Raw genomic sequence first — 27,585 nt, 5'->3', positions numbered from 1 at the left:
AGCCTACACACAGCGCACTCTCCTTCGCCTATCCTTCCTCTGGGTCTTGGGTAACCTCCCAGCTTCTGCAACATATGAGGTAGAAATCCTGCAACAACTTGCCCTCTGCACTGTTCAACCATCATTTAGTTCTCTGGCCTTCACCACGTCCCTTCTACACTGTCTTTCCTCAGGTACATATTGTGATGTAAACTCTTAGCAGGGCAACATATGCATTTTGAGATATGCATCAACCTTAAATTTCTATTTTCCCCTCTCCACCAGGTCAGTCATATTCACAGAATCACAGACTGGTTTGGGTTGGAAGGGATCTTAAAGCTCCCTTAAAGCTCCCAGTTCCAATCCCTGCCACGGGCAGGGACGCCTTCCACTAGAGCAGGTTGCTCCAAGCCCCTGTGTCCAACCTGGCCTTGAACACTGCCAGGGATGGAGCATTCACAACTTCCTTGGGCAGCCTGTGCCAGTGCCTCACCACTCTCACAGTGATGAATTTCTTCCTAATATCCAACCCAAATCTCCCCTGTTTGAGTTTAAACACATTGTCCCTTGTCCTATTACAAGAGTCCAGGATGACATTTTTTATTTATATGGCTGAAGACACTAGCAGTTCCTACTTGCACTTCCATGACCTTTCCCTACTCTTTGCATTCCCAATCTGCCTCACAAATAGTTTCTTACCAATCCAAAATGATCTCCAGTTTGTTTCTCACTATTAGCTTAAGTCTTATAAAGTTCTTATAGTCTAAGACTCCTCCAGATCATGACAGAGCTCTTTACTCTCACTGACTGCAATGATCAGCTTCTTTCATTTGCCAAACCTTGCTCTTAAACAAAAGCAGCAGAGGCTTGAGTCCAGTGTAGCTAAGCTGGGACACGTAGCTCTGATTTGGATGCACACACACTCCTAACTGCCAGTTCCTTTATCTCTGATGGCAGATCATGTCCAATGTCAATCTATTTCCAGTTGCTCCATCCAGGTTTCCCATTAAGTATGCAGTCTCCTGGGGTAGCATGCCACATAACTGTGCAGACCTCTTCATCCCCGGAATAACTAAGGCTTTATCACTACCCTAAAATCTGAGGTAGCATGGAGTAGGTGTGTGGCTTTTTAGATTCTCATCTAAAATATGTAGATCTACATGTAGGGACATGTAGATCTGTCTTATGATAAGAAGTTCAGCCACTATCCGTTTTAATCAAGAAGGTATCATGCTAGATCTCATTTTAACTCTGAGACTAGAACATCCATCTGCCAGGTAGTCAACTTCCCACGTACAGTTAATTCTACAAATGGTCTGAGCCAGCATGAGTCTTATTCATGCTTCAAGAGCCTGAGTAAAAGTTTTACACAACTCAGATAGCCTTTGAGGACAGGTATTGCCAAGGCAATCCTGCTTTCCTCCCATAGAATAGTTAGGGTTGGAAAGGACCTTAAGATCATTTAGTTCCAACTCATGATACAGGAAGTCCCAACTCCTACTTTTGGGCCAATCATCCTGGTTCCGTCTAACAGGTTCTTCATTGCCAGGTACAACAGGCTGGAGTACACCATGGCTTCAGTTCTTGAACAAACTAAGACAGCAGCTAATCCTGATGAGTTCTATTGCTCTGACTTTGGCAATTTTGCAAATTCTTTTTTTATTTTCGAGAAAAAGAATTTTTCACATTATGCCTCTAGTCTTGCATCTGATGACACCAAGTTTAGGAATCTATCCGAGTCTATCCCTGCCTTGACATGTTCTGCCTCACAGCAGTTATGGGTGGTGACTGTCTTTGCGAAAGTGATGTTGTTCTTTCAGAAGAAAAGGTTTCTTCAAGAATTATTATTATTTTATATGTATATATACACACAACTCATAATTAAGTTGTCTATAAGACAGAGACCATAACATGAACCAGCTAATGTCCGGTCTGGAATCTGAATTAGATACCAGCAGGCCTTTTCCCTTTATTTATTCCTCTATTTTGGTAATTTTGGAATATTTGCTCAAGACAGAAATACTTCATAGAATCATAGAATAGTTAGGGTTGGAAAGGACCTTAAGATCATCTAGTTCCAACCCTCCTGCCATGGGCAGGACACCTCACACTAGACCATGCCACCCAAGACTCTGTCCAACCTGGCCTTGAACACTGCCGGGGATGGAGCATTTACCACTTCTTTGGGCAACCTGTGCCAGTGCCTCACCACCCTCCTAGTAAAGGGCCTAACCTGAACTTCCCCTGTTTAAGTTTAAAACCATCACCCCTTGTCCTATCACTACAGTCCCCGAAGAAGAGATCCTCTGCAGCATCCTTGTAGCCCCCTTCAGATACTGGAAGCTGCTCAGGTGCCTCCACGCAGCTTCTCTTCTCCAGCCTGTTCTCAGCCTGTCTTCATACAGGAGGTGCTCCAGCCCCTGATCATCTTCGTGGCCTCCTCTGGACTTGCTCCAACAGCTCCATGTCCTTCTTATGTTGAGGACACCAGAGCTGTACACAATACTCCAAGTGAGGTCTCATGAGAGCAGAGTAGAGGGGCAGGATCACCTCCTCCACCCTGCTGGTCATGCTTCTTTTGATGCAGCCCAGGATACAGTTGGTTTCTGGGCTGCGAGCACACACTGAAGCTAGCTCATGTTCAGTTTCTCATCAACCAACACAGACACCCTTCTGAATGTTCTTGCTGTCTGAAATCTTGCATCCACAAAAGAAGAACTCTACAAAAGGTGGCCATGCTTGAAAGGGTTCTTTTAATACATGGCTTGTGCAACACCGACTAGGAATGACGTGGCATAAGGAGGATTAAAACACCCACAATGGTTCTACAGCCTACACACAGCGCACTCTCCTTCGCCTATCCTTCCTCTGGGTCTTGGGTAACCTCCCAGCTTCTGCAACATATGAGGTAGAAATCCTGCAACAACTTGCCCTCTGCACTGTTCAACCATCATTTAGTTCTCTGGCCTTCACCACGTCCCTTCTACACTGTCTTTCCTCAGGTACATATTGTGATGTAAACTCTTAGCAGGGCAACATATGCATTTTGAGATATGCATCAACCTTAAATTTCTATTTTCCCCTCTCCACCAGGTCAGTCATATTCACAGAATCACAGACTGGTTTGGGTTGGAAGGGATCTTAAAGCTCCCTTAAAGCTCCCAGTTCCAATCCCTGCCACGGGCAGGGACGCCTTCCACTAGAGCAGGTTGCTCCAAGCCCCTGTGTCCAACCTGGCCTTGAACACTGCCAGGGATGGAGCATTCACAACTTCCTTGGGCAGCCTGTGCCAGTGCCTCACCACTCTCACAGTGATGAATTTCTTCCTAATATCCAACCCAAATCTCCCCTGTTTGAGTTTAAACACATTGTCCCTTGTCCTATTACAAGAGTCCAGGATGACATTTTTTATTTATATGGCTGAAGACACTAGCAGTTCCTACTTGCACTTCCATGACCTTTCCCTACTCTTTGCATTCCCAATCTGCCTCACAAATAGTTTCTTACCAATCCAAAATGATCTCCAGTTTGTTTCTCACTATTAGCTTAAGTCTTATAAAGTTCTTATAGTCTAAGACTCCTCCAGATCATGACAGAGCTCTTTACTCTCACTGACTGCAATGATCAGCTTCTTTCATTTGCCAAACCTTGCTCTTAAACAAAAGCAGCAGAGGCTTGAGTCCAGTGTAGCTAAGCTGGGACACGTAGCTCTGATTTGGATGCACACACACTCCTAACTGCCAGTTCCTTTATCTCTGATGGCAGATCATGTCCAATGTCAATCTATTTCCAGTTGCTCCATCCAGGTTTCCCATTAAGTATGCAGTCTCCTGGGGTAGCATGCCACATAACTGTGCAGACCTCTTCATCCCCGGAATAACTAAGGCTTTATCACTACCCTAAAATCTGAGGTAGCATGGAGTAGGTGTGTGGCTTTTTAGATTCTCATCTAAAATATGTAGATCTACATGTAGGGACATGTAGATCTGTCTTATGATAAGAAGTTCAGCCACTATCCGTTTTAATCAAGAAGGTATCATGCTAGATCTCATTTTAACTCTGAGACTAGAACATCCATCTGCCAGGTAGTCAACTTCCCACGTACAGTTAATTCTACAAATGGTCTGAGCCAGCATGAGTCTTATTCATGCTTCAAGAGCCTGAGTAAAAGTTTTACACAACTCAGATAGCCTTTGAGGACAGGTATTGCCAAGGCAATCCTGCTTTCCTCCCATAGAATAGTTAGGGTTGGAAAGGACCTTAAGATCATTTAGTTCCAACTCATGATACAGGAAGTCCCAACTCCTACTTTTGGGCCAATCATCCTGGTTCCGTCTAACAGGTTCTTCATTGCCAGGTACAACAGGCTGGAGTACACCATGGCTTCAGTTCTTGAACAAACTAAGACAGCAGCTAATCCTGATGAGTTCTATTGCTCTGACTTTGGCAATTTTGCAAATTCTTTTTTTATTTTCGAGAAAAAGAATTTTTCACATTATGCCTCTAGTCTTGCATCTGATGACACCAAGTTTAGGAATCTATCCGAGTCTATCCCTGCCTTGACATGTTCTGCCTCACAGCAGTTATGGGTGGTGACTGTCTTTGCGAAAGTGATGTTGTTCTTTCAGAAGAAAAGGTTTCTTCAAGAATTATTATTATTTTATATGTATATATACACACAACTCATAATTAAGTTGTCTATAAGACAGAGACCATAACATGAACCAGCTAATGTCCGGTCTGGAATCTGAATTAGATACCAGCAGGCCTTTTCCCTTTATTTATTCCTCTATTTTGGTAATTTTGGAATATTTGCTCAAGACAGAAATACTTCATAGAATCATAGAATAGTTAGGGTTGGAAAGGACCTTAAGATCATCTAGTTCCAACCCTCCTGCCATGGGCAGGACACCTCACACTAGACCATGCCACCCAAGACTCTGTCCAACCTGGCCTTGAACACTGCCGGGGATGGAGCATTTACCACTTCTTTGGGCAACCTGTGCCAGTGCCTCACCACCCTCCTAGTAAAGGGCCTAACCTGAACTTCCCCTGTTTAAGTTTAAAACCATCACCCCTTGTCCTATCACTACAGTCCCCGAAGAAGAGATCCTCTGCAGCATCCTTGTAGCCCCCTTCAGATACTGGAAGCTGCTCAGGTGCCTCCACGCAGCTTCTCTTCTCCAGCCTGTTCTCAGCCTGTCTTCATACAGGAGGTGCTCCAGCCCCTGATCATCTTCGTGGCCTCCTCTGGACTTGCTCCAACAGCTCCATGTCCTTCTTGTGTTGAGGACACCAGAACTGTACACAGTAGCTTCAAATGTTTCTGATATTCCTCTTGAATGAGGGAAGAAGAGGGAATAAAATAAACAGAACTTCAAAATGACCAAGACATAACCTGAGCTCACTGGCAGCATCTTCATTCACCTCTTCTTTTACTTAGGCTACACCCAGCATTTATTATTTCATCTTGTTTCATTTTCATAATTGATTGTGAGATGATGCTGAAAAGGAATTCAGACTCACTTGTTAGGTCATTTGTTTTGTTGGGGTTTTTTTGCCAGCAGAAGTTATCATTCTATCTGGCTGTGTATCTAAATGGGTGTTTTAGAAGCACTCATGTTCATCCCAAAAGTCTATTATGCAGGAGGTGACCTAATTATGTTAATACTGCCCACAGGACTGTCCTGATCTCTTTCTGAGTCAAAGCAAACAACAGCTATAGTTTACAAGGGATTGTCTTCTAGAAAATTAAGTTATCCTTGAATTTTGTTATTTCCCTTAACGTACAAGCTGTCACTATCTATCACTATCACAATCTATCTATGTTCTATTGAACATTAATGAACCTTGGTACTAAGAATCTGTACCTTCTGTATAGATTTAACTGGTATTGATTCACATTTCGGCTACTGAGTGTTTATCATTGGCAGATTGAAGTACTCTTTGCTATAAAATTTCTCATTTTATAATCAAGTCTCTGCCTCTTCTTTTATTGGGCTCAAGGAGCTCTGACAATTTTATTCTTCTACAGTAAGGAACTTTCCTAAACCTTTAGCTTTTCCTGCATCTCTGCCCTGTATCCTTTTAAGTTCTTCAAGAGTGGTGTTGTATTCCAGACACCACACCTGAATAAAACAACCTGATACCAGACATATCCATGTGGAACATAGGAACTCTTCTTTATTCCTGTCCCTTTTTAACCTTTGTATATGCAGGTCAGAACATATGACTCTGATATGATATATGATGTATAAATATATGAAAACCCTTTTAACCTGAATGATCCTGTGATTCAGAGGTCCTGAGGCCCTGTTGTCTGCCCAGAAAGACACTGCCTTTGGCATCCATACAGGACATATTTGGGCTGTCCAGAGATCACCTTCAGTGGCTGTAGGAGTTTCTTATACACCAAGAAACATATATTAGTGAAAACAATCTTCCTCCCACAGAACTGAGTTCTGACAGTAATGGTCATCTAAACTTTGCAGTTTAATATGAAGTGAGGCATCTTATCTGAACTCATTGTATATGTTCTTCCTACAGAGCCTGAAGAGCAGCAAGAATCTCCAGAGGCAATTCACTGTATTTCTCTTAGATTTTTAATTAAAAGAGCATCTGGAATGGCCCCTTTTACTTTCAGTGACGTTAGAAGGAGCCAAATGCTTCAAGTAGGTTTTGGAGCACTGGACAAGTTACAAATATACTTAAATCCAAAAACATCAAAAAGCCAAGCTAGTTCTTCTGATCAAAGATGAGGCAGACAACTATGGATCAGCCAGACCTTTGGAAATGGCCTAACAAACAGCTTCCTCTATATAGTGATTCACTTCACCTTTCTTTACCTTTGGGGATCAAATGCTGTAGATTTGATATCCTAGAGACTCTTTTGTCCTTAGACAAGCATTAGAATTATTAAGTTTGCACCATTAGATATTTTATTTATTGTGGTATATTTATAAGGTATTTTTCCTGAAAAATGCATTGTATCATTTGATCCTCCAACTCTACAAAACAGCTACTTCTCACGGAAGCAAATTATTTTGTCCAAAGGACACCACCATAATCAGCCTTTCATATAAGCAGTCATTGGTGCATTCTATGTTATTGCTGTTTCAGAACTTCCCGCATAGAAATTCCTCCCCATTTTCTGAATACTTAATGTTAATCTCTGGAGCATAGAATCATAGAATGGTTTGGGTTGGAAAGGACCTTAAGATCATCTAGTTCCAACCACCCTGCCGTGGGCAGGGACAGATATAAATCACATAGAAACCACGTTCATGCCAATGAACTCTCTTCCAGTGTAATGCAATCCTCTTTCTTTCCCCACCCATCAGTAGTGTTGCATTAATACATCAGTCTTCTATACCTGACCTGTTAAGAAATCTCTTTGTATTCCTTATAAAAGAACTTATCTTGGGAAGCAACAAATCATCCTGTTTCTGAGCGGCTCAGCTGCATCCATTATCTATCCTGTATGGATCTACAATCATCTTAATTTCTCAATTTTCTAAATAAGGAGAAAATTCTGTAAACAGCACAGTTCACTTCTTTGGAAATTCAGGATAATGGAAGAAAACACACACATGGATTGGGCAATGATTGCAAGATCATTAACAACACATGAGCAGGTTTTGGGAAGGAGAAAAATACAGCATTTTCCTGTTCCAGTTGCCCATCAAACTTCACTTGTAACATCATCCTAACGTTTTTATGATTCCAGCTACTCCATTGTTGAAAATGTTCCTCTCTGATTTGAAAAAAAGTCATTTATTCTGGGTTGGAGCCAATGATATTCCACCCAACTGGATAATCTTCAAAGCCTTATGAACCTCAAACTGCATTTTTAAGACCCCATGCAAATGCCTAATGAATTTGTTCTCCTTTGACCATCATTGGGGACTATATCCTCTCCCAACATCCAAATCTCATGGAGATGCTGAAGACTAACAGGCTTCAGCCTGGGTGTAAATGCTCTGTCTTCATCCCTAAATAAGCTTTGCTACAGTGCCAGCTGGTTTTGGTATTATAATAATTATCCTATTCATTACGTCTCTCATTACGCCATGTAATTCAAACACTTCATTGCCTAACCTGCCACAACTGTGGCAGAGAAAGAGCATGTAAGCACAGGATATGTGAACACAACACACAAAACCTCAGAACTACCACCTTAGTGGATACTTGGCTTTGTACAGTTACCAACAGCAGAAGATAAATGAGTCTCACCTACCTCATGATCTGATCCACCACAGAGCTCTTCAGAGAGAAGAAATTTTTATGTTTATTAGATCTGTACTAGATATAGAATCACAGAATGGTTTGGGTTAGAAAGGACCTTAAGACCATTTAATTCCAAGCCCCCTGCCATGGGCAGGAACACCTCGCACTAGACCATGTCGCCCAAGGTTCTGTCCAACCTGGCCTTGAGCACTGCCAGGGATGGACCATTTATCACTTCTTTGGTCCTCCTTCCCTTCCAACGCCTGACTGCCACCCTGTGGCTATTTCAAGGTTCAGGTCCCACGTTTTAAGGCTGAACTGTGAAGCCAAACGGCTTCCACCAAATGCCAGATTTGGGGCTGGTGTTCCAGAAAGATGTATCTCAATGCACGTTCAGAGAAGCAGAAAGGGGTTTGGGATTTACCTTGAATATTGTTGTAAAATTTCAGTATTAGAAGCCTCAGGGTAATCTGCCACCACAGACCACAAACAGCCCAGAGTACTCACAGAGTCTGAAGCTGGCGTACAGCTTATTTCTCCTCTCGAGCTGTCATATACCTGGAGAACTTCTGGCACCCTCAGCATATGCAGGAATGCTTATGTTGATTCAGGTCCCATTTTGGTCTTGCCCTTTAGGACTGTGGATCAGCTCATATGTGTAACCTTTCCTGGTTAGTCATGCAATTGGTTTCTGTATTGTGGATGCTTCTTTCCTCTTTATTGCAGCAGAGAAGACACAAGAGTCTCTAAAGTCTTAGGCAGTAAGAACTTAAGACACATTATTCTTCAAAACTTAACTGTACATCATCCTAGTCCTGGAGGTACCTCAAATTTATTTGAATTTTCAAAATTAAACATCCAGATATTGAATGTTCTGACTCTGGGCATTCAAACCAAAGCCACTTGCTGGGGAACAACAAACACTTCAACACTGCTGAACACTCATGGCCCACTTGACCTACAAGCAGTGCTTTTTCTACTCACCTTATTTGCCACAGTCCATCTGTTAAGTACTTTCAAAGCTTCATGAACTGAGCTGAAGTCTAGTTGTCTTCCTTCAAAACACGTTGGAAGCACGGTTTTATCCAGAGTTGTGAAACTTGGGTTAGGGAAATGGAATGTCTCTACAGGATTTTTGAAGATCTTCTTGTCTTCAGTGTTTTCTCTTGCCTAGCTTAGACAGCTGCCCCCTTGCTCAGCTTTCTCCATACACCTACAGAGCCTAGCCTGGGGGATTGGAGCTCCCGATCGAGCTTGAGACGTTAAACAGCTCTCCTGACTAGCATAACAAGACTTCTTTGTGGCTGAGGGGCAACACTCCAAGTTTAGAGGGAACTCTTGGCAATCCACTGAAAGTTCATCTGAGAGCTGACTGCCTGTTGAATTTAAGACCTTACAGAACAGCTCTTGACCTCACCAAACATGAGGTTTCTAACTGTTCTCTCTCTGCAGCTGTGCACAGGCATTTGTTCCATGTTTTAGAGAGTGCAGACTCTTGCACAGACATATTTCACTCTGATGACAGCAATAATTGGTAAGATAATGAATTTTATTATTAGACTTTTCCTCCATCAACAGTTCTAATAAGAAGTGGGAAAGAAACAGAGCAGGAAAAACAAGGTAAAATAGTAACTAAGGTCCATTTTCAATATGGTCTTTATCAACAGTTATCAATGATTTAATGATTATTTTACTATTTCCATTACAATTTCATTCTGTGCTTAACACTGTAGGCCTGGGAAAATGCATTTCTTCCATTTCCTCACAAGCCATCCTCTTTTTAAAGATGTTGAAACCATGACAATCAGAAAAAGGACCATATCTTCCTCAAAATCAACCCATCCCTTCTGGAGTCTAAGCCACCTATCACTGAGGCAACAGGGTGATGGACCTGCCTTCACTAGTGCTGTATCCTGGTTTAGCATCTGTAACATTGGTGTGGTAAATGAGAAGACACTAGGAAATGAGGTAAGGCTAATTCACATTTCAATAAATCACACAGCACATTCCCTCTTGGGGTGTGTTTTGATGGCACATCATCCAACAGAAAAAGACCAGCCATGTATTGGCTGTTGTGTGCCTATAGGTATGCAGCCCACTGACTTCTGTGATTGAAAAAACACATTCAAACACTACCCCAAGCCCCAATACTTTCACAAGTTCATTACATTTGCCTGCAGCTCAGGCAGGAACACCTCGTGCTCCATGGGCCAGAAGTCATGTGTTCTCTCCACTTAAATTACTCATCAGTTCAGAGGTTCAAAAAAGAGTGAAGCTTCAGATGACCACACACTGATTACCTTTTTAATTCCTCAGTCACCCTTGTAGGGACATGCCATATTTCTGTCTCTTCTGACTTTTAGTAATGAGTTCAATATCACTCAGAAGTATGGCACCGTGGAAACCAGTTGCAAAGACACTACGGGAAGTCACCAATGAGCAAATAACCCAGAGGCTTTCACCACAGAAGAGATGTGGAGGGCAGCATTCCCACAGGATGTGGCATGCTGAGCTCTCACATCAACGTGCCTGTGGAATAACCTCCACTTTCCCGTTTCTCTACCTCAATTTGGGCTTTAATTAGCTCTTTTTCCTCATGCTTATTCCTAGAGAACTGCTGCCTGCACCTTCTCCTCCTCACCCACACACATACAAATTGGTTTGGCCTCTCATATGTTCCCCATTGCCCCTTGGTTTGGCCACTTCTCTTGCCATCATTAAATTACATCCAGGTATTTGAAAACACTGTACCTACACAATTCCTTATGGCTTCCACACTTCACTAACTCCCATGTTCTTTGATTTTATACTCTCAACTTTCTTACTACAATCATAATGAGAACCACCTCACAAAAGCCTATGTTAGATAAGAAACATCCCTCCTATATACTCAGCAAATGAAGTATCAGCAGACAAAAAGGAATCTGTTCCCAGTCCCAAAGCTGCCTCCAGCTTAGTGGAACATAACCTCCTCCATTCAGCTTTTCCCCCCTAATTCAGCACCAGAGAAGAGGAATGAAAGAAGCACAAGAAGAATTAAAAACACATATTTTAAAAAATCATATTAATCACATTCATCAATGGAATTAAGCAGTGCCACCTCCCCACCTCTGGCTTAGCCAGTTCTCTCTCCTCTGTGCATTATCTTCATGGTGACCACCATAGGAGGCAACAGGGCAGGGGAATTCCTCTGCAGGGATACACTGCTTCTTATTTATGTAGATAGGCATCAAGCCAGAGCTCCCCTGAATCTTTCAAAGAGCTGCCAAGAGAGAAGCACACTTCCTTAGAAACAAGGTAATATAATACAGCATCCAGAGAACAGAGCTTTATGGAAAGAATTCCCATCTACAGATAAGGAAAGGAGTTCAGAGAATCACAGAATAGTTTGGGTTGGAAGGGATCTTTAAAGGTCATCTAATCCAACCCTCTTGTGATGAGCAGGGATATTTTCAGATCACGTTGCTCAGAGATTTTCAGAGCAAGGCAATGTAGCCTACAGCTCCTTGGAAAGATGAAGAACTAAAGCACTGGGGCTACATCAAAGACTGGAAGGCTGAAGCAAACAATTAGAATGAAAATAAAAGGAATGAGCATGACAGAAGAGAGGTGCACGACTTTCCAAAGGAGTAAGAAATATCTAGGGGGCAAGGAGGGGAAGAAAGGAATAAAAAAGAATGAATGAATGAATGAATGAATGACAGTTCAAACTTTATGAAAACACCTCTTTTTCCTGGAGCATGCTTGGAGACAGAGGCACCAGACCTGGCATCCTACTGACCTCTGACTCTTCAGAGCTGAAGAAAAGGAGCTCTCCGTTAGGTCATTCCTACTGACACCTTCCATCTGCTGCTACTGGAACCAGCAGCATGGCTGAACAGTTTTCCAGCTCTTTCACAGTCATCTTACACTGTCTACAGCTCTTTACAGAGCTTCTGTGATCCAAGCTATCTGCCCCTCCTCTTCCCATGACCCTCACTTATTCACTCTGGAATACCGGAAAACCCTTCCCTTAGGGAATGCAGTGGGTTGATACATACTACACTATGTCTGCAAAGGCGGTGAGCAATGGCTTGCATTTGTACTCAATTCCATGTTTGGCACACAGGGACTTCACCAGAGGAGCCACCTTCCAGTAGTTGTGTCGAGGCATTGTAGGAAAAAGGCTGTGGGAAAAGAATATGGTGATCCAATGGCATCCATCAACATCCCATAGAATTCCTGTTCTTCTTCTGTGCCTAAGCCTGGGAGTGCCTCAACCTCCCCTTGTACCCAAAGCCATCAGTGCTCTGCAGTGGTCCCTCTCATGCCAATGCAGTCAGGACCTATCCTGCCTGGGAGGCTGGTAATTTTCACTCCTGTGCCATGCTACTCATATGTGAAGTGGTGTCGGTGCTAAGCAGTGCTCCAAAAATATTCTGACCCATCACTTGGAGTTCCCATTCCATCCCCACATAAAAAGCACAGTATTTACCCACATTATCTTTTGTTCTTGTATTAGCTGATAGAGACACAGGAACCTTGTAGGCTTTTCAGACCTAGTGGAACTAGCACTCCTTGAAATTCCCTCACATCCCCAACCCATGCTTCAACTCACTGATGCTCGATTTGGAAGTTCAGATGTCCACTAAACCAGTCATTGAATAGGGACTGTTGAACATTACAGGTTGCCTGGAGCTGAAAGGAAAAAATACAGTAACATTTAAGTTGTTTTGGGAATATCTTTTCTCTTACATATGCCAAACAACGGTAAACAGGCACAAGTTCCTCATTATCACATGCCTTCTGGCTGAATACAGAAACTCAAAAAGCTATCTCCAGTCAACACGAGATGGCCATGCTGTGATATACGATTGTTAGGGACATAATTTAGGAGAACAGCCTTGACTTCCCCAGTGAGATAAGCCACAACAACCACTATTCACCCTTTTCACTTAAAAAAACTTGTGTAATGACTTCAGAACTATAATAAAACAGAGTACACAGAGCGATGTGGATTCTTCATGCATGGAAAGATCTCTATTTGAAGAGCATTGTAGCATCTCTAATTATTTTCATTGGGGCATTTGAAGCCTCCCTCCCACCTCTGCACCTTCTCTCTTTGCACTAATCACCCACTCCACATGGTGAGCATAAGCTACTTACGTTTTCCTCTCTCAGTTCCCATCACTTCTGTGATCAGCTCTCTTGGGCATTACATACCCAAAACTGTAACTTCTTAACTTTGAAGTCACAGGTCTCTGGAAAGAAAGTCTTACCTGGGTAGAGAACCAGTCCACGTTCTTATCATAATCAATGTGCATTGGGATGTGATTCATTTGTGTAATCCAGACAAACCAGTTGCTCTCTATAAACCTGTGCATACAAACACACACAAAACCATTACTGATCTCACACTTATGCTGTAACAAGTCAGTACAAAACACTTGTACACATACAAGCTAGTCAACACTTGACAAGATGAACAGCAGGAACCCTGCACACACCTTCTGAAGACAGACAATGCTTGACAGACAATAACCTCTGTCTTGCTAAAAGGCATAAAGAGACAGAAGAGAGCCGATGAGACAAGATAAGCAGGAGGCTGAAGAAAAGCTGACACCAAGGATCGATATAAATCAGATAAAGAAAATGGAGGAATTAGAAGTTGAATGATACCTGACTAATAGATGAAGCCCCAGGATACCCTTCACCCCCAGCAAGGGAAAGTAGGTGAGAAAGAATCGGATGTAGAAAGTCAGCATCCAGGCCAGGTCCTGTAGCATAGGGAACAGATAAAACTTCATTAAGAGGAAGACCTACTGGCTTCCTTTAAAACCTTCCAGGATATCTTCTACTGATAGATTTCCCCCCACCAACCCCATCACAAAACAATCTGACACACAGCCACCTCCTGCCATCCCCATGCTTGGGAATTATCCTGGTCAGGGCAAATACTATAGAGGTCATGCTCTAAAACAACATATTTTCCTCTAGATCTAAAGAGAAAGCAAACAGTGAGAAAACCAAAACCCTAGCCAATTAAAAGACTAAAGAGCTCTGGTTTACCTTCATCTCATCCTTTCTTGTTCCTCTTCACATGTCTTGCAATCTCTTATTTCCCTCATATTCATTTTCTCCTAACTATCCCACCTCCCAGGTAAGAATAAAACTGCAAGATGCCTTGTCTCTAACCCCCACATCTCAGAGAAGAGACACCTTTTCTCTGCCTTTTTTCTAAAGTCTCTAAAAATCATGCTATTCCTCAAAGCCCCAGATTTTCCCCTAACAAACTATCTTCCTAACAACTCTGAAAGTCTACTACACATCCTGTATTCCACTTCACATTGAACTGTGAGGATTCAGTTTTAGGCTACCTGAAGGCTACTTGATTTTTAATAAGTAATTTTGCAAAATGGCACTGAATCCTCCTCCATCCCATCCCTGATTTCTGCTACTTTTCCCTTTTTTCTGTGCCCATAAGTTTTTATTGTATTGGTTTGGGAAAACAAAGAAAAAGAATGGCCAATTTCTTGCACTGAAATGTATCCATAAAACAAGGAGAAGGCACCATTTGCAACATGGAGCTGACTTACCACCCACTGTTTCCGCTGTACCACAAAGTAGAATATGTACCACTGGAAGTAGAGAGGCACCAGAGCTGGAGGACCAACTAGAGTGGAGAAATAGATTGCAGAGACATTAACTGTGCCCTTTTATCCCAGTGAAATGGACTGGAAATGGAAAGGGCTGAATAAATGCTGTCCATAGAACTGTGAAAGGGTAGGGTTACTCACTGAAGAAGAAGTACTTGTGCTGGTGGTTATAAGGCATGAATTTCTTCTTTTGTACACCAAGCTGTTAAAATAAGCAAATCAGACTGTGAAGACAGCTAAAGACATCCGTGCACACACTCCTACCTATGCTTTTGAAGCAATGCGTACTTAGATACCTCCTAAGCTTTAAAAGAGATGTCCTATCAAACCATGCCACTGTCTTCATCATCCCCTGGAACTTCAGTCTGTGATGATTTTCCATCCCTGCCTCGGATGCACAAGAGGCTGGGTAGCCCCCTTGCACCACAGACAGTAACGTGCACTGGAAGCTCTTTCCCTACAGAGGGCACAGTTGTCTAACAACACTTAAATCAAAACCCACATGAGGCCGTGGGAACAGTTGGCTGCCAATACAGAGCTTCTGAAAAGAAGAAAAATCTATGATACTATTAATAAAGATGAACTGTGACCATGTGCAGAACTCACACCTACTTGCAATTAGTCTCCAAAGAACAGAAATGAGCATCTAGACATTAAACTGTGTCCAAAGGAACAGGGGTGGATACATTATCCTCCCTCTGAGACTGCTGATTTGTCAGTGTTCATTGTATAAACAGAACAGATCATGTCACTGACTTCCTTGAGGAATTCCATTGTATCCCTGTACATGTCCAAACCAACTCCAAACAGCAGCCCACCCTTAATTTCAATGCAAATCAGAGCATTTAAGCCAGGTGACACCATGAATTCATGTAACCAATTTTTAAAAGGACTGGCAAACACTAAAGCCATTCAGTTAACTTCAGAGTTGTACCACAAATAGAGCTGGACTCCACATGGGATCCAGTCTGACACCCACTGTCAGACTGAGACTAGTCGTTGCTTGTCATCCCTTGTTTCATCTCCCAAACCACTACAATGTCAAGCTGATCTTGATAAAGAGAACTATTTGCAACCTTATCTTCATACAGCTGCAAGTCTCTCATCAGAGAAGTATGAACTCATAATTGTGACAAATATTTCATTCTTATTTTAAAACATAGCAAAAATAACTTCTATTTTTAAGAGTATAAATATCTCAGAGGTATTGAACCAAGGTGAGTCTTCTCTAAATTCCTGAATTACAGACAGCTCATTGACCAAACCAACTGGTCACTAATCTCCAAGCTCTCTGCAGCTTTCCAAATTGGAATCCTAACCCTGCAACCTCCCAGCTTTCATCAGGTCTCACCTCTACAGAGAGTGTTTTTCCCAAAGCAAAAAATAAGGGGTGCATGTTAACATCAGGGTCCTTTCGGAAGCAGTTGGGTTTTGCGTGGTGTTGGAAGTGGAGGTGATTCCACCAGCTGGCTGGTGCTCCCTGTAGGAAGTGAGAAGAGAGTGCTGTGAAGAAGTTGTATCTTCTGCCCTTAGTCCTCCCTCCGCATTTGCATTTGCTTTCTTCTTATACTGAGATTAGTTTTGACTGCAGAGCATCCCAGGCAAGACTCTAACAATCCCTCTCAGCACTGAATACCCACCTTCAGATGGCCGATCACAAACTTGTGCACCCAGTGATTCCATCTGGACTTGCTAAAGACTGAAAGGTGTCCAAAATCATGCTGCAGCCAGCCAGCTTGGGCCTGGAATTTAAAAACAACAACAAAACAAACAGTGCTGCGGGAGGAAAAGAAGAGTCAGAAGGCTCTGCATCTGAAAAGGGCTTTCTCTTCTCCTGCTCCCACGCTCCTTGCAACATACCCCTGGATAGCAAGAGCATTTCCACTTCTAGGACCCAATCCAAACACTTCTCTTTTATTATATACCAGTGCAGTCCAAACTTTGCCTAATGACTTTTAGTCACAGATAGTTGTTTTCATGAGGAAGGGAAAAATCATGGAAAAACAACAAAATAAAAAGCCATGGAGCTCAGAAACAGCATTTATTCTCTTACAAAACTGCACTGAAATCAGCAACAAAGTCTCCTTTAAGGAGCAGTTTGCTGCTGCCTCCTCCGAGTACTTGTAATTCCAAGGGGATCAGCTGGCCACTGGAGAAATAGCTGGGGCTTTGAGCGCTGCTCTGCCCTCTCCTCTAAGTCACTCTAAGTTCCCATGGGAACACTGTGGCTTGGCTGCAGCATAGTGCTTTGGAGTTCTGGGCACAAGAGACCTCAGAAGCGTAGCATGGCTTTCATTGTATGAAGAAGGCTGGGAATAAGGAGGGCTTTGATGGACTACAGGAAGGAAAAAGCAGGGCAAAGCCTGCTCTACTGAAGAAGCATGTTGTGACACTATAATTTTGCCCCTTCAGGGAGAAGCAGGATTTTGGGAAGTCCACAAAGATTTCTCCTGTGCTTATGGCAATGAGCACTGAAGTCTCAAAGGGTTGGCTTTTGCTGCTTCTGGGGCTTCTTTTTGCCTAGCTGCTTACCTGGACAGTGCCTAGAAGCACTGCAGAGAAGAGGAAAGGCACTGTGGATGCTCCAAAATACCAGATGGTGAGCCAGGCTGCAACATCCAATGCCAAAATGTGGCAGAGATACAGGATGAAAAACATGTGGTTGGGTTTGAGAAGCCCCATCTTCTCAACAGTTGCACGGAGTTCACGGAAATCTTCTACCAGCTGTTTCTGTGGGGAGATCCAAGAGTACCTGCTGACCTGAAAATGCCTCAGGAACTCAAAGAGGGGCTCAGTTTCCCCTCTCAAGATGTTACTGTGACAACAGGGAAAAGCTGAGGGTTGCCTGGAGACAACCCTTTAAGTCTACTAATAGTGACATAAAAGGGAAGCCTTGGAGCAGCACATGATTCCAGGAAATACTATTGGTTTATGTACAGGGAATTCTGGCTGCCACTAAGAGAAGTTAAATAGCACCATTTCAACCCAAATACTAAGTTTTTAAGATACTTACATTCTTGCTGGGCTCAAAGCTGGGTTGATCTGGTGCCAGTTCCCCAATCAAGAGTGGGCGCATGTACTTTCTTACTAGTGTCTTGTCAAGATGAAAAGCTATGAAAGGATCCTGAAATATAGATATAGGAAAAAGGTGAAGACAAACAATTGCTCCAGTGGCAGCAAAAGATATCCTGGATTCAGCAGAAAGCAACCCAACTAACGAAGTTGGCTGAACCAGGTTTTACTGCCACAAATCTTACTGCCTTCCCACACCATAAATGATCATTTGAAGCTGAATTCTCTGTATCATTTTCTAACTGGGTGCTGTTAAGTACAGGTCACCAAGAAATACAGGCTCACACCCCTTTTCTGAATCTGAAAATTTCATATCCTGTTGAACCTTGGGACAGATCATCTCAACCACATACTCCTCTACCTCTATTTTGTCTTTAGCTTCCGTCTTATTTTCCCTCAAGCCCCATAACCTGAAATAGAAGTCTGACCAGAGAGAAGGGCAAGATGCTGGCACAAAACCTGGATCAGGTAGCTGAACAGGGAAAAATAATGGGACAAGCAGGACTCAGGCAGGTGATGGTGACCCACACCAATCTCTCAAAAGCCTCATGTTATTCCAAACATGCTTCCTTGGCAATCTCCAATGCCCACCCTGCCACATCTTCCTAGAAAATATTTGTTTTCTTGCTAGCTGCCTCCTCTTCCTCATCTGGTTCCCTTCACTTTTCTGAAATGTCCTGTGAAAAGGAGTTCTCATCCTTACCACTCAAAAGATCCCTCTTAGGGAAAGCAGTTACTACTATCATTTAAATGTGATGTCAATCTCAATCAGGCAGCCAGGTGAAGAAAAAATCACTAGTGATTGTTACCACTATAGATTCTATCACTGTATTTAGATTACAAATCCCCTAAGCACACATGGCAGTTTGACATCTACTTCCTACTGAAGATCTCCCATTCACCTCCTTTTGCATATTCCTCTCCCAGTGTCCAAACTAGCATATATTTCACAATCTCTCTCAGTCTAATGGATGTTTTTTCTTCCCTAAGGCAATATTTGCCCACTGTGCATCAGTTTGTAAGCTTCCTGCACCATGCACCGTTCAGCATTATTAATTACTATGTTGTCATTGCATGATCCTAAAATAAATTGTCCTTTTAAAAGATTTCTAGTCAAGAAAGAGGTTAAAAAAGTGGCTGATATTGCCAGCTCTGGGTCAGCCCTGTTGCATTTCAGACGTAGCATCCTCTCTGCTCAGGCTTATGTGAATAAAGGAGGGAAAGAGGAGAGGGGAACTACATTTGCATTTTCTCAATGGAAGAGTGAAAAAAAATGGGGAGGAGTATGTGGGCAGATCAGAGGAGGATGGCACCACATGTTTAGACCAATCCTTTCCACACAGGCTGTAAAACCTGGCAGCGCATTCCTAACGGGAGGTTAGGGACCCGATTGCACCTTCCAGAAATCAGAACACCCCAGTGGCATTTAGCAAACTAAAAGTGTGCTTTGGGCTTTGTTTACTTTCTTTTTTTTTTTTCTGTTTTTGAGAAGCTGGATTTTATTCAGGCTGATTTTATTTCCAGGACAAAGCTATTGGAAAATTTGGAATTTACTTGGCTCGGGTTCCTCAGTGGTCAGCAGTTCAATTGCACCCAGCAGTGACACAGACCATAACGCCTAAAGAATGCAGCTGGCTGCAATCCAACCATCTAACTGTGTTCATTCAGCCCCGTGTGCTGGCCACCGTGGCCCATCGTGACCTCATGAAGTATACTCATAATTCCCATATCATCCTTGGCTTTAAACGATACACAGCAAAGGAAACCACTACATTTCAAGTTCCATCTTTTCTGGTCAGCAACAACACTAGACTGAAACACAGACCACCAAAACCACTTCTGAGGTAGCTTCACATCCCATACCTGCCTTAGGGTCCGAATACTAGTTGGAGAAAGGCATTTTCTTTTGTGAAAGAGATAAGCAGACAAAGGAAGGAAATACACTGACAAATTAGCACTGCCAATTCCACCACCGTTTCCTCCCCTTTGCAGCACTCACTGGTGTTCAGACATGAATGATTTGTTTTAAAGACTAAAATACGACTTTCAGTAACATTTTGCACTAGTGCCATCTCTTGGAGACACTATGCTGGGTTTTTTAAGTTAAGGGGAGGCTGAACACGCTCGTACACTTGCAAACAACAACTCCATCCATGCACAGCACAGTGTGACCATGAGTGACACCATAAGTGACACCTCGAGTATTTTTCTGCCGCCCTGGTCTGTGGCTGGACGTATATAAAACAAGAGTAGTGTTATTTACTCTAAGTATGCAAAAATTATTAGGTTTTCCCCCAGATTTACACCTGGTTGCAGACAGCCTATTCGCGCAGGGTTTAGTTACTCTCTTCATCAATGTTACCGTGTAAAACCAGCCAGAAACGGCTCGGTATGGAGCTCCGCACACCGAAGCTATGGGTGGCGATCACGGCCACTGCCCGGCTCGCCCCGTTCCGCCGCCGGGTTTCGATCCCGGGGACCCTCCGCCACGCGTGTCCCCCGCTGCCTGCAGCACGGCGGAGGCACTTTTGCCCCTTCCTCTTCCTCCTCCTCTTCCCTCCCCGGGATGCCCTGCAAGAGCCAGGGCACGGACGCCCCGCCGCCGCTCCCCCCCCCTCCCGGCCCTCACCGTGGCGTCCTGCCCAGCGTAGTGACTGATGACCCGGGAGCCACCCGGGTGCCTCCGGCAGAAGTGGCTGATGTCGTACACCTTCCTCTCGATCACCAGCCATCGCTCCTGCGGCGCCTGCCCGCGGCCGTTGCGCTCCCCGATCTCCTCCCAGGTGAAGCGCCGCAACGCCGGGGCCGCCGCGGGGTCCTCCATGCTTCTGGTGGGCTCGGCCCCGCTCGGGCCGGTTCGGCTCCGCTCGGCCCGGCCCCGCCAACGCCACCCAGGTCCCCCCTCCGCGCTCCCTCCCAACCTCCTCTTGAACACCGGCCCGCTGGCCCGCCTCCCATTGGCCCCCCACGCCCTCAATCCCCGCCTCCCCTTGATTCGCCCGATCCCATTGGACCCCGCCTGCCTTGTGCCCGCCCCCCTGGCTGAGGAGGGCTCTGGCAGCGGCCGGCTGAGGGTTGAGGCAGGGCTCACAGTTAGCCCCGCGGTGCTGCGAGGTTGCAGCGACCGGAGATGGAGGGAGCGGGGAGCTTGGTGATGGAAACCATGGAAAAGGGGGAAACTTCGGTCCCCCGCAACAGGCAGCTGCCCGGCTGCCAGTCTGCAGCTTTCCAGTGTCTGACGGGTGTCTACAAGGATGGTGGAGAGGGACTATTTATTAGGGACTGGAGGTTTAGGACAAGGGGTGATGGGTTCAAACTGAAACAGGGGGGATTTAGGTTAGATATAAGGAAGAAGTTGTTCCCTGTGAGGGTGCTGAGGCGCTGGCACAGGGTGCCCAGAGAAGCTGTGGCTGCCCCATCCCTGGCAGTGTTCAAGGTCAGGTTGGACATGGGCTTGGAGCAACCTGCTCTAGTGGAAGGTGTCCCTGCCCGGGGCAGGGGGTTGGAACTGGACTTAAGGTCCTTTCCAACCCAAACCATTCTATGATTCTATAATTACAGGCTGTAATATAGTGTTGATGCAGCCATAGGTACTGGAGGGAATGATTTGAACCTGAGGGCATCCTATAGACCTCATCATCTTCTCTTCCTCAAAAAGTAGCCCATTACAAGGTGCATTCCTAACGGTGTCGGTGCTGGTGCCAGGGCTGTTACAATGCCTTCACTTCCAACCAGGGAAATGGGATAAATGCACCTTTATATCCATTTACTGATTGTATCAAACGGGGTGGGGGAGTGCTGGAGGGTAAGAAAGATGGGCAGGCTGGCAAGAACATCAGGTAGTTTCACGTAAGAAATAAGGAGGTAAGAAACATGGAAAAGGGATCAAAATAACGAGTGGCTGGTCCTAGATGACTTGGCAGTTGGAATGGACAGAGGCTTGGTGGTCAGTGTTATGTGCCAGGTAAAGACACAGCCTGGAAAACTCTATCATGAACTCAATATAGGATTTGGAGAAAGAAGAAAAGCCAAGGACTGGAGCCATCAACAGAGGAGCAATGCATAGACTCTGCAGCACAATTCATGCTCAGTTTGCTTCTTTTTAGATCACTTTCACAACCTGTTTCTCCTTACTTCTGGGCTGAAGATGCCTCATCTTCCCTGCCCTTGGTTTCATCTCCTCTTTAGAGTAAATCACACACACACACTCTTCCATCTGTTCTGCCTCTCCCTTTCAGCTTCCAGGGCTGCTTCTGCTCCTACAGCTCCATTTGCAGCCAGAGGGAGGAAAGGTGTCACCACAGGTATATCATATAATACACTTGCTTGGTGGTGCTCTGCAGCTGATTTTTCATACAACAGGCTACTGAATAATCCTAGAAGAGTGAATGGTGCTAAAATAGATCCATCTGTGTGAGACTTCATCCATATATATTACAAATGTACATTAAAATGCCTCCCTCCACGTTCTGCTCCCTTCTTGCTTTCCTTAGTAGCCACAGCCTTCTCTCTGAACTCTCATTACTGATTCCAAATGTCTTTGTTTTCATTCACACCTTCCGATCTGACCTAGTTACAGCAATTCCAGTTGAATGTAACCATAGAAACAAAGAACCACCACACTGCATCCCTTCTTGTTCTGAACATAACCTGATCGCTACATCACCTCTTTCTAGCTTGGAATTCTCTGTCTGCAAAACATCTTTTATTTCCCTGCCTTCGGCAATGGCACAGCTAATGAATCCAATAAGGCTTCCCTGCTTCTACACACTTGCACTGTTGTCCATGAAAGAAAAGGTTCTCTCTCCATCTCAGCAAAAATTGATTTGCTTCGTACGTTGACTGCTGACCATCTCACAAACATCACTATGAAAAACGTTAATATTTAGCATCATTTAAAATTTAACCGTTATATTCAGAATGGTGCAGTAATTATTTCAATTTCTAGGATTTTTTTGTTATCTATCACACAAAAAAAATCATTGTCCTAAATCTAGTTGATATTTTCACTTTGACTTTTCATCATGAATAAAGGGGGCACTGGTCAGTTTTCTTTTTCTTATACACCACGTTAAAAACTACCAAACTCTTTCTTCCTGCACAAGTTAAACCTTTGGAAACTTGTTTTAGGGGATCTCAACAATAGCCAAAAGCATCATTGAGTTTTGTCTGCAAGCCTTGTTCCAAACTAGTACAAACAAGAACAAACTGCAGTCTTGTTTTCCTCATATACCTCTTCTGATTTCAGCAGGACCAGAAGGTAGAAGGGTTGTTAACACCTTATGAACAGATCTTCCCTTAAATTATACAATAACCCTTGGAAGTACCTTCAAAGCTTCTTCTGACATAAAATCTGTGGCTCTGTTTCTTTTCCCCTCAGCAGATGATTCAGCCCAAGAGAAGACGTCATGGAGACTACTTGAATAATCCAGCTCTAAGCAGGAAAGTTTTCATGTCCTGCTCCAAGCTGCCAGTTGACAACACTGGTTGGTTCTCCTGCACTTGCCATGTTCAGGATCTCAATGGGTCTCACAGAGGCAAGAATGAGATCTTTGTAATAAAGACAGCAAGGGAAAACCAGCTGCCATTATACACTCACCAGCATCCTGCCTCCAGCTGCGACTCTGGGAATTAACAGAGAGTCAATCTTTGTTCTTCCAACACCATTTCTTCTTTTCAGCGTTCTCACTCCTTGTTTTACCTCCACTACTCCCATCTCAATTTCTCCTTACTGCCATCCAGCTGTGACCCAGCTTCCTAAGCTATCAAAGATCACCGAAAATCCGAGGGGGGATAAGAGATGCTCTTTGATTCAGTCTTCAGATCTGGCTGCAATTCATTCTTAGCATCATAGATGACTGAGGATCACCAAAGGACAATGAAAATATATTAAAGCTCCTTATGTCACTACCACGATTTGGCTGTAACATACTGTAAAATATCTAAATGATCTAGGGGATGAGGGATCACTAAATCCCCAGGCATGTGGGAACCAAACCAGTAATACAGGGAAATAGAAGAGGTGGACTATAAGGATGGCAGCCTTTATTTTACCATTTTGAAGCAGGGAGAAACGAGTTAGAATAATGGAGGGTGAGGTCTGAACCCATAGAAAATAGTATATATTAAAGGAAAACCAGCAAATGCTGAAAACCAGTTTGAAATAGCAAAGTCTAAAAGAAGAATTAGTTCTTGGCTTTTGCCCAGCCTAAGAAAAGCTTAAGATGCAGGGTGCATGGGAATTACAGTGTGAAGATTTACAAGATGCAGGCTGTGCCCAGTGCAATTAAAACAACACTGATGAAGCAAATGCAGGAGGAAAACACCAATTTTAGCATCATACTCCTCACAGGAAAGAGCTGGAAACAGTAACACCAGTCCAGCACCAGTTTTAAGATCCACACATGCATTGGAAGGATTAGCTTAACACCAAAAAAGGGGTAGATACTAGAAATATTTCCTTTCTTCTTGTCCACTGTTGCATTCTTGGGAATGTGCTGTAATAGTTGAATAATTTGGACTAAATGAGTTAGTGTTGTACTTGGAACTATTGGTTTGGATTACTAACACTTTATACTGCAATAAATTATAGGTTTGGGATATAAACTGTGTTTCTTCAGCCCGTATTAACTGCTCTGGTACTCTGCCCTGACAACTGACTGTTAAAATTTAGCTGCAAAAATTATACATTATAGAGGGAAAGAATGAATATATTGCAGTGTGGAAAACCAGAGGAAGATTGTGATTTGGGAGGAGTTTACATCTTGCCACAAAAAGCAACCAAGAATCACTATATATGAGGGATGGGGTTGCTGAGATAAATATGTTTTTTGTCCTCTAAAAGGTGTAAATTCAGATCAGTAACTGAGGGAGTAAATCAGTAACTGTTTAGAGTTTTTCATGTTTGAAAGCAAAATCTGAGTAAAGAGAAAAGGAAAGAAGCTGATGATAACAGGAGAACATCAGTAGGATGCTCTTTTCTTTATAAATGAGATTATACTGACAAGGCAGCATTAAGAACAGAGCACTTCTCTCCTTGTTGTCCTGATGGTTACTTGCAATGTCTGCTGCTTTCTATACTAAACAAGTGTCATTATGTACTCTGCTTCCTTGGCATCCAGACCAGTATGTGCCTTGAGCCTAGTAATCCCACACAGCTAACACAAGATCCACTGCAGAATGTGAAACTCATGCAAGCGATGACAGTACAATGGGAATTTCTGTTTGTTTGTTGGTTGGCTGCCTTGGGAAGTTAAGCCAACTCTCAGCCACTCTCCCATGACTAGAAAAAGTGTTGCCAACTCAAAATCATAGAATATGTCTGAGTAAAACAACATCAAACACATCCTTGATAGCATTTTGTCTTTGTTTTAAATATATCGGCTTCATTAGCCAACTCTAGTAGCACATAATCATGAGCTGTGTAACAAAGCAGAGGAAGAAAAATAACCAATACTGCACAGAATATATGAAAAAACAATTATATCAAAACCTATGTTTTTCAATAGTATTTTTTCCAATTAAATTTACACTCAAATGCAATGGAAATGTAAAGAAGATTGAATGGTAACTCTAAGATACTAATATTTCTTCCTTTTTCACAGATTTATAAAGGTCAGGGAGCTTTTAATGGTCTAATGTTTTATAAGATAAGGAACAGAAAATAATCATTTACCATGGTAAGCAGCATTTGATTGAAACATGTGCTTCAGAAAAGCATGTAGCCTTGGCTTGAACATAATCATAAAATCATAGAATGATTTGGATTGGAAGGGACCTTAAGACCGTCTAGTTCCAAGCCCCCTCCCATGGGCAGGGACGCCTCACACTAGACCACATCACCCAAGGCTCTGCATTAATCTTAGCATATATTCTGCTTAACTATTGAAATTTTGACTCTTAAAGTTTAATTTTGTTTGGTTTTGACTTAGAAAATATTTACTGGGTTTTGTTTTACAGGTCTCTCCTAGATTAAAAATCACTCAGTTCTGGTATTTCCTCTCTGCAGGAGTACTTGTTGTCCTGAAACAATTGATTTCCTGATTTTCTTTCTGTATCCTAAAAATTGCAGATAGACTCAGAACATGTTAATAAACAGTCAGAATCTGTTCACAGGAATGATGCTTTGTCCAATAAGGAACCTCAAGGACTTGAATGGCAATAAAATGATCTTACCAGGACTGACATGGAAATGCAGCAGCACTCCAAAGGTGTTTGATATGAAACTATCACTCTGCTATCTAATTATTAATTTCATATTTTAATACCTAAAAGTCTTGGTCACAGCCCTGTTTTACCAAGTTTTGTATATCTGCTCTTAAGAACCTTTCTTGCTGGCTGGCAGAAGAACAAAAGGCAACGAGGAGACAATAGCAGTCAGATGTATTACTATGGGACATTTGGAACTAGATGATCTTAAGGTCCTTTCCAACCCTTACTATTCTATGATTCTATGATTTAAACTCCAAACTGGAAGCACTGTCACTCAGAAACAGTATTATTAACAAGCCAACCTTCTTGAGGGCTTCATATTGACCTGAGAACAATATAGTTTGAGATGCCTAAATAATTTTGAAATGGAAGCATGATTCCCAAACTACTTTCCAGATAGAAAAGAGATCAAGACATTTTATTGTAGCCTGTGATCCCAGTTTTAAATACTAACATGAGGAAAAAGGCTTTTGCCTTCGCTTGAAAAAGGCAAATGGAGTTTTCCTTGTGGGCACACATACGTTTTGAGATGCTCCAAGAAGGTGCAGTTTCTTCTTTTGAAAAGCCGTGATATCTTCATGGAACTGATAATTGGTTTTTCTTTCTTCAGGGGAAGAATACTCCATCCCGAAAGCCCAGGCCAGTCTTCATCCGGTGAAATACACAGTAGTTATTGCTTATCTTTGGGTGAATTACTGCTCATTACTTCAGCACCTTGGCTGTCTTTCTACTTGTATCAGTTTCCTCTGGCGCAGAATCATATATCCTGATGATATGCAGAACCACATCATCCTTCGTGCACCCATCTGTTCCATACGGTGATGAGCAAGAATGTTTCCCTCTCAGAGCCATTAACCAATTGCTTCTCAAGCACTAGAAATCTGCTTCAGGGGAGAGACAGAAGGAAGGAAGAGTTTGTGTCTGCCCTTAAGGGATGGAAGAGAAGTTTACTTCTGTTAAAGTGATGCTGAAACAGCATCCCTTCCTAACCATTGTGTTCCCCCACCTCAGGCTCCGTGCTCCATCATTCGTTTCTCCAGCCCAGTCAGGATGTCATTTTGTTGTCTCCTACTCAGTTTGATTTTATTCACCCATCTCAACCCAAGTTCAGAGCTCCTCAGCCTTTCCTTCTAGTGAAAGGAAGGGAAAGCTGGGGTCCTTTCTCTCCTTACGTGTATTTTTCCTTGGCAGAGTAACTAAAGCTAGCTAAAAGACTAAAGATGCAGCTAAATCTGATCTTCGCTCTATTTTTCTCCCAATATCCTCAGTTTCTGCCTTAGCCCATTTCTTTTCCTCTTCACACACATGCTCCATGTCCCTCCCATGCACCCCTTGCTCACTGCTCTCTGTTAGTTGCTGCCTCCTTTTCCCACCACATGCCATGGAACCATCCGGCCTTAACAAGTGGCCAGTGATGGATCTTATGTTTTTTAAACTGGGGAAAAAGGAGGATTTTCCCTGT

General features: G+C 43.2%; 1 protein-coding gene across 2 annotated transcripts; it reads right to left on the bottom strand.

Moving 5' to 3' along the window:
• Positions 1–9,724: 9,724 nt before the first annotated feature.
• LOC115606142 (acyl-CoA (8-3)-desaturase-like) lies at positions 9,725–20,888 on the bottom strand. 2 transcript variants are annotated; one of them, XM_030481525.1, is made up of 12 exons: positions 20,542–20,888; positions 17,854–17,964; positions 17,373–17,570; positions 16,481–16,582; positions 16,192–16,320; positions 14,982–15,042; positions 14,781–14,857; positions 13,864–13,961; positions 13,464–13,560; positions 12,803–12,882; positions 12,246–12,371; positions 9,725–11,467 (listed from the first exon to the last, which is right to left on the bottom strand). In XM_030481525.1, the coding sequence occupies exons 1-12, from the start codon at positions 20,734–20,736 to the stop codon at positions 11,416–11,418; spliced, it is 1,326 nt and encodes a 441-aa protein (XP_030337385.1). In that variant the 5' UTR covers positions 20,737–20,888; the 3' UTR covers positions 9,725–11,415. The 2 variants fall into 2 exon arrangements, with proteins under 2 accessions (XP_030337385.1, XP_032775738.1); XM_032919847.1 differs by lacking the exon at positions 20,542–20,888 and adding an exon at positions 20,275–20,406 and having other exon boundaries at positions 9,740–11,467.
• Between the last annotated feature and the right edge of the window lie 6,697 nt (positions 20,889–27,585).

The sequence above is a fragment of the Strigops habroptila genome, chromosome 4 (genome assembly GCF_004027225.2).
Source record: "Strigops habroptila isolate Jane chromosome 4, bStrHab1.2.pri, whole genome shotgun sequence".
Taxonomy (NCBI): domain Eukaryota; kingdom Metazoa; phylum Chordata; class Aves; order Psittaciformes; family Psittacidae; genus Strigops; species Strigops habroptila.
The sequence above is the reverse complement of the archived record's forward strand: the minus strand, read 5'-3'. Positions and strand labels throughout refer to the sequence as shown.